The sequence below is a fragment of the Silene latifolia genome, chromosome 6, assembly GCF_048544455.1.
Source record: "Silene latifolia isolate original U9 population chromosome 6, ASM4854445v1, whole genome shotgun sequence".
NCBI lineage: Eukaryota > Viridiplantae > Streptophyta > Magnoliopsida > Caryophyllales > Caryophyllaceae > Silene > Silene latifolia.
Window position 1 is genome coordinate 28,422,257 of NC_133531.1, and position 7,361 is coordinate 28,429,617.

Sequence of the window (7,361 nt, forward strand, 5' to 3'; positions counted from 1 at the left end):
TCCTCGGCAATCACTCTCGATCACGGCTAGGGAGACACCTGCTTGTTTTGCCTCCTTGAGACCCTGTAGCACCGCCAACGCTTCTGCCACCTCCGGAGAGACTATCCGTGCGTCCTGAACCGCCACCCCTTCCACTGCACACTACCTGAAGCATTACGACAAACAACCCCCAAACCCGTACCCAAATCCGTACCCATACCCTCCACAACACCCGCATCAACATTTATTTTGAACCACCCCTCCCTCAGCCTCTCCTAACTCCTCCCACCATCAATCATTACCTGTCCTCCCGTGCCCACCCCGCCGCCAACAACAGCACATTCCATCTCCGAAATAATCTCCTTCGTCCTCCGTACAACCTCCTCTCCACGCTACTCACCGTTATCAAAACTCACTTTGTTTCGCTTCTCCCAAATGGCCCAACACCCGGTCATGAACAAACCGCACTCCCTCACATCCTCGCAACACCTCCTCCGCCCACTCCCTCACCCGCTCAAAGCCCGCCTCATGTAGTACATCCACCCCCAACCCCTCCCATATCCCTTCCACCCACCCACAATCCCGAACTACATGGAGACAAGTCTCCACACAGTTCAAACAACGAGGACAAGTATTATCCGTCAATTAGTTTCTCTTTATGATAATTAGTGATTGCCTTCCTTGTAATTAGCCATAGAATCGGGTCAATCTTCTAGCTAATTTAGGTATGTTTTGCTGTATAAATTGACATAATGTAAATCATAATATTCAAGGGAAAATAACATCTTTTAGTTCTAAGTTTAAGACGGAACATGGATATATCTTAAACTCTTGGCACAAATTCAAGTCATCAAACTATATCGATCTGTGATATCAGTGAGGGCCACTGAGGGGACCTCATTCTCCAGTAAAAAAAAAAATGGATGAAAAAAGGAAGTAAAAGTGCAATTGAATGAACCAAAATGATGTTTGGTGAAACAAACAATGACAACTCACAATCAGCTGTTAAAGCCCACCACACATCTCATATACCAAATACTGTCTTTAATACACTTTACAAAAAATCTACTTAAAAACAACATTAATTAATAAGACGGATACCTCCGTCTTAAGGAAGACTAATTGTAATTAAAGATATAATCAATCAAAATATTGAAAAGCATTGTTGGTAATTTAATCACTTCTCCAAATCTACAACTTAGCAAATTTAAAACCATGATCAACAAGTCTTGACATGTTTACCACCACCTTTCTCAATTTACAAGAAGTTGCACATCTAGCACGTCGTCTTCTTCTCTAAAACGCGAAGAAAAGTAGGGAGCCCCAACACCTATACAACACCAATCTATAACCTTTTTAATGCGATTTCCTGCAAAAACAATTTCCTTTTTCTAGTTGAGTATAATCGGGCTCTGAGAATAATCGCGTTGTGAACTATGTATTCAATTTTAGGTTAGGAGAAATCAGAAGAACCTGTTGTATTTCTGATAGTAATCCTATAGCTCATTCTTTGAGCTTCCTGTCAAATTTTCGGAAATTATATATCAGCCATTGTTTTCATAGTACTAAATTAAGGGGAGAGAAAAGAAATTGCGGAGTAATTTCAGAGAGTTACCATTAGGTCCAAGACCACCCACAGCTGTGTTAGCGTCAAAACCCATTTGAAGAAGACTTTGCAGGTCACCATCCCATACAGGCTGTATGTACCAGGAAAAAAAAGAACACCCTTTCGTTATCAAAGATGATATCAAGGGTCAAGCCATGTTAATCTGACTAGTTGCAAAATGTTGAAAGCGTCATGTGTTGAGTGTCGAGCACTACTATTTTTATGAAAAATTTCATGTTTTGGTTTAAATGAAGTATCAAGGGTCGTGTTGGAATGTAGGCGTGTGGAACACACGGCACTCCAACACGAAACGCTTTTAAAGTGAAGTGTGAAAGTAACATAGTTTAGATTGTCAACCATAGGACCCCATGGTACTTTGAAGATGAAATGGGATATTGTGTACCTGAGACATGTGATGATATTGGGAAGCGGCATTTGGCATGTTGATCATCGTTTGATGAATACCCTGAGTAAAGCCATGCGCAGAGCTCATTCCTTGATCAAATCCGAGGATTGGTGGACCTCCTCCTCGTGAATTCAGAATCTAAGCAATAATGCGACGAGTGTAATGTCAACACGCAGACTTAACATGGTATGACTTGGTTTAAATATATAATTAGCGAGGTTTTAGAAAATTCACTCTTACCTCTTTGGATAACAATCGTTCTAGATCAAAGTTTAATTCAGGATTAACAGTGGCAAGCTTCATCGATAGAAACTGCAAATGAAAACAAAACACCGATCAGAGCTACTTCAGACCCCAGAACTTTTAACAGTGGCAACGAGAACATTCCTTTCGCTTCACCTATTTTTTCATATAGCTTGACCTACAACAAAGACTATGACAGTATGACATCAAACCAACTAACATGAATGATACTCCGTATCATTTTACTCACCTCAACCTGCTGTTGGAGTGATTGCACATAGTTGATTATCTCGTCTAACATCACTGCTTTGCCAGTAATCTACACATAGCAAGCACATAAATCAAAAATGTATGACGTGAAAAAATGAGTGTCTGATCAACTGGAATACAAGGCAAAGCCATTTACCTTATTACATCCGGGAACTAGTTCTTGAAGTAGTCTCATCCTCTCACTAATTTTCTCTCTTCTTACCTGTCGATGGGTAATTCCATTCAGCACAATTTTTTTTATACGGTGTCACAAGTTAAGAGGTTCATAAAAGTTTTTACCCTTTCTGCTAGACTGTGACTATTCGTTGCCTGGCCACGTCTAGCTCTCACATGAATGTAATTTTGTTTAGAATCTTCTTCGCCTTGAGAACTTTCTTTCACTTGTTTGCCTGCTTGTTTTCCAGATAAATTGGCGGCAGCATTTTGCTCAGATTTTTGCCAATTTTCCTCTTGCTCTTTTGAGCAGGTTTCACTCGAATGGTCCTTTTGCAGGTCTCCTTCTGCAACCTATCATGCAAAAAACCCAACTTGTTAAATATACTACTTCGTATTGTCTCCAGACTCTCCGCCCAAATTTAATGGTCAACCGATGTCAATTGAAACTAATAAATTCTCCAAATATAGGTAAAATAAAATGTAAATTCGTCAATGATGATCTATCAATAGAATTGCAGCATAATTTCATTCCAACAAGTAGTAGATATGGGTTGATGAGTAAGCATGACATCATGCTCAAGACTAAAAAGTCAAAAAAATAATACAAAAATGCTCTAATTATATGACTGCCTTTACAAAAGGAGTAATTATGGCTACCATTGCAAATTAAGTCCAACATACATAATGTTCATTATGCACCACAGATGACTAATTAATATCTTCTCGATTTGAAAGCAACTGTATTGTGTCAAATCCAATCATACCAAACCAGCCTAACTCCATCTTATCCGAGCATTTATGCTGAGATAAGCCTTTAAACTTGCCTAAGTTTATGCAAGTTAAGGGAAAAAAATGTACTCCATATTTGGGATGCTTTAAGCGACTTTAAGACCAGATCGTGAAAGTAACTATCATGGCAACGACTCTTACAACATGACGACAATATGGATTCGAAGAAAAATCTTTCCCCGACTAGCTTGGACGTCAAATCAATCTATTATTAGAATCTTTTGTTCAGGTCAATTTAAACAACACGAGTTAAAGCATGTTATAATCACCCGCAAAGCACGACAACTATGGATTCATCTGTAATCATGCTTTGACTTTCAATTTTGTACTGCGTGACTAATAAAGCTAAAACACACAATTAAAGAGAACAATGGCAGCAAATTACCTTAGTGACTGGAGAATTAGGTTCAGAAGTTCTCTTCCTTTTGCCATTTGGTGACACTCCTACTGTTCTCCCTTCTGATACTTGGCAACCTCTCTCAGTCTGAGCATTATATGTCGACGGCTTCTCATCCATTACGATTTTCTTAGATACATTATTTTGAAGAAAGAGATCGTTTGGAATTTGTGAACCCCCAGAAACACCAAAGGGATTCACAAGCTCATGAATATTTCCACTCCCAAACATCGATAGCTTAGGCAGCAATTGAGCAATGTTCGGATCTGAGGGGTAGTTGACCATGTGGGACAATTCAGCCTGTGTAACCATTGAAGAAGCACCAAAATTCGCGCTTTGACCAAGAGAAACCATGGGATCCCAACTAGAACTGTAACCAGGATGCATCACCATTGGTCTTGAATTCATACCGGACGAAGGGCAATTATGTTGATACCCCATTTGACTACTTCTATCATCACCCATATTCTAGAAAACAAGAGTATGAAAACCTCAGAGTGTAAGTAATCTCTTCATATTTATAACATTATAAACACACACACACACATACACAGAAACAAATGTAAAAAGAAGCTCAAAGTTCAGTAGCCACCTCAAAACCAGGACAGAATTTATATATTTTGTACATAAAATAAGTAAAAGATCTAACAGAAACTAAAGCACAAAGTGACTTTGACCAAAATCAGCTGCTAATCTTGTAGAACTCAACAAGGAACAAATAACCTTTGCAGCTTTATAGACACTGACTTGAGAAGCTAAAGCAAAAGAGAAGCCTCTCAAATGCAGCATCCAATACACTAATTACATAACCTACCGAACAACACAAATTATAAAATAAGACCGTCTTACAGCGTATCAGGCATAAAATCTACACACCCAAAACTGTAGTTGCCCTTTAATTTTACTTTTCTATTTTTATATTGCCTTCTCTTATTACTCTAGGATCAAGCCTAAGGTTAGGATGCTTATAATATGCTACAAACAGACAGGAAAGTGGAAATTTTGCAGAGCATAAAGTATACAAAGAAGAAAAAATATTGGAATAACATAAGAAGGTTAAGCAACAGCTCACCAGAATTGCATAAAGAAAGCAGATTCCCTTTTGTTCTCCACAGCTTGAGCACCTTTGATTTCTCACTAATTTTAATGCTTAAAACCCTCTAAATCAAGAAATTAACCCCAAATTTGATGTGGGTTATACCTAAAACAAAAGGAATCAACAATGAAACAATGAACTTGCTCAAAACTCGGAATTACAGCGCAAAAATGAAGGAATTTGACAGTTGTATAATAAATTCCTTGTGTTTTTTGGCTATATATTCTAATATGGGCAAACCTAAAGAAGATGAACAAGCATCAAATTCTCCTAAAAATCAACAGGAATCCTACTAATTTCAGATGTTTAGGTATAAACCCAGAAAGCATCAAATGCTGTTTAGTTAAAAACAGCATGAAATTCCACAAATTTAAGAGATGGGTCACAAGTTCCAAACTTTATGGATCACAACTTCATACCATGAGTTTTTTTTCTGTTGGTTGTGAACCGGAATGTCCACCGTCGACAACAGTAAGTAATTGAATAATGCTAAAGCAAATAAAAGAGAGAAATTCCACAAATTTAAGAGATGGGTAGTTGCTAAAACATGAAATTAAAGCACCAAGTTCCAAACTTATATGGATCACAAGCTCATACTTTTTTTTTTGGTTGGTTATAAAACGGGGTCTCCACCGTCGACAACAGTAAATAATCGAATGATGCTAAGTAATAAAAGAGAGATAGAAAGAGAGGGAGATTGGTTACCTGGTGAAGCAACTGGTGACATTCATCATCATAATATTTTAATTGATAGACTAACCACTGCCAACTGCTCTTTGTTTGGTTAAATCATTTCCTAAAAATAATCATAATTATTATATCCCACTTTACCTGCTGTAATGCCTTCCAAACTTTTATTTTTTTAAACTTCTCACTCTTAATTATTAGTACTGTGCTCTGATTAACACATTATTTTATTAATTATTTTAATTAATTAAGTGATTATTTAAGTAATTAGATATTGAAGTGATTAGAGAGGTGCTTCTCTTGAAGGCCAAGCTTGCTTGCTTGCTGGGAGTAGTGTAGAGGTAGAGGTAGGCTAGGGGTAATAATTTTTTATTGGGTGCTTTTGTTATTTTTACTGACACAAATTTGCCAACTATTCTTTAAAAACAGCCATCTCTTTGCTGTTTCACACTCATTTTACTTAGTGCCAACTAACCCCACTCTTCCCTTCTTTTTCATTTCTTTTGAGAAAACTAACTCATTGCTATTGTTGCTTACTTGCTTGCTTATCTTACATTGTTCTCAAAGACCATCCTCAATCACTACTTCACTAGGGATTATGACCTGCTTTACATTACCGAAGATGTCTTAGTCACCGGCGAAATTATAATTTAATGTTACGTCGCTTAGGTGATGAGAAATTTTAACATGGGCAATAAATTTAAATGGATAACAAGAAGTAAACAACTAAAAGTATGATGTCTGCGTTCATCCAAATTAGTACTTTGTAGTAAATTAGTTAAATCACTGGAGTAAGTTATGACTTAAAATTATCTTAGTTCAAAATTTGATGTGGCAAGCCTTCAACAAAGAAATTTGATGTGGCAAAGTTAAACTAGTAAGTTGTCCTTATATTCCCCAGTTCCAGTCAATAATTTACATTTGTTTTGTTCTTTCGTAAAATAAAGTAAATACAAACTATTCACTAAGAAAAAGAGAGTATATCACAATGTGATATGAAGACAATACTAACAAATTGATAGTAACACGTACTTCATAGGCATACAAAATTTTCTTATCTCAAAACCACGAGAGTTAATGGTTATAACATGACTTTGCCACAAAATTAACTCCTAACTCTACAGGTTATAACATGACTTCGCCACAAAATTTTGCTCTCTCAAAACCACGAGGCTAGACCCGGCAAATTTTGCATTTCACATTATATCAGATCCAAGCCACACCCCCTTTAATGTGACGTACTCGTAAGTATTTGTTAATATACAAATTCTACATCTATAGTTATAAACGAATCAAATATCCACCCACTCTAGCATAAGATAAGCAACAAGTTGTATGATGAGACCCAAAAATGTCACCACTTTAAGCATATTTAACACGTCTTTCACTTTAGACGGACATATATCCGTCTATAATGAGACTAATTGCTGTCAATAATAGGAGTTCGTCACTTCCTGTTTTAAGGTGCTAAGAAGGTATGTTAACTGCGTAAATTGTTAAATGGATCTATCAATTGTTTGGAAGATGGTTTATTGATTTGTGAATGAATGTCAAATTTTTAAGAAGTACTCGTACTAGAAAGGAGAAACATAAGGAACAAAGGAATCTAATAATCAAAGGAAAATTACATAAATATGGCGAGTACATGAGCAGCTGTAATCTGTATACATCTGTCAAAAGGTTCAGAGACGCAGAGCAGATGAAATGGGTTGGTAAATAGTCAAACCCCCAA

General features: G+C 37.0%; 1 protein-coding gene across 2 annotated transcripts; it reads right to left on the reverse strand.

The window, feature by feature from the left end:
• Window positions 1–964: 964 nt before the first annotated feature.
• Window positions 965–6,192, reverse strand: LOC141586613 (transcription factor bHLH74). Of its 2 annotated transcripts, none has more exons than XM_074407903.1 (11): window positions 5,648–6,192; window positions 4,919–5,047; window positions 3,835–4,314; window positions 2,784–3,011; window positions 2,641–2,706; window positions 2,485–2,553; window positions 2,232–2,303; window positions 1,989–2,129; window positions 1,595–1,676; window positions 1,453–1,498; window positions 965–1,348 (listed from the first exon to the last, which is right to left on the reverse strand). In XM_074407903.1, exons 3-10 carry the CDS (start codon window positions 4,309–4,311, stop codon window positions 1,476–1,478), a joined length of 1,158 nt encoding a protein of 385 aa, XP_074264004.1. In that variant the 5' UTR covers window positions 4,312–4,314; window positions 4,919–5,047; window positions 5,648–6,192; the 3' UTR covers window positions 965–1,348; window positions 1,453–1,475. The 2 variants fall into 2 exon arrangements, with proteins under 2 accessions (XP_074264004.1, XP_074264005.1); XM_074407904.1 differs by lacking the exon at window positions 5,648–6,192 and adding an exon at window positions 5,362–5,481.
• Between the last annotated feature and the right edge of the window lie 1,169 nt (window positions 6,193–7,361).

Coding starts and splice junctions, on each gene's coding strand:
- LOC141586613 (XM_074407903.1), bottom strand. CDS start 4,311: ATGGGTGATGATAGAAGTAGTCAAATGGGGTATCAACATAATTGCCCT. Junction 2,707..2,783: donor GTCACAGTCTAGCAGAAAGG/GTAAAAACTTTT, acceptor ACCCATCGACAG/GTAAGAAGAGAGAAAATTAG. Junction 1,499..1,594: donor GGGTGGTCTTGGACCTAATG/GTAACTCTCTGA, acceptor AAAATTTGACAG/GAAGCTCAAAGAATGAGCTA.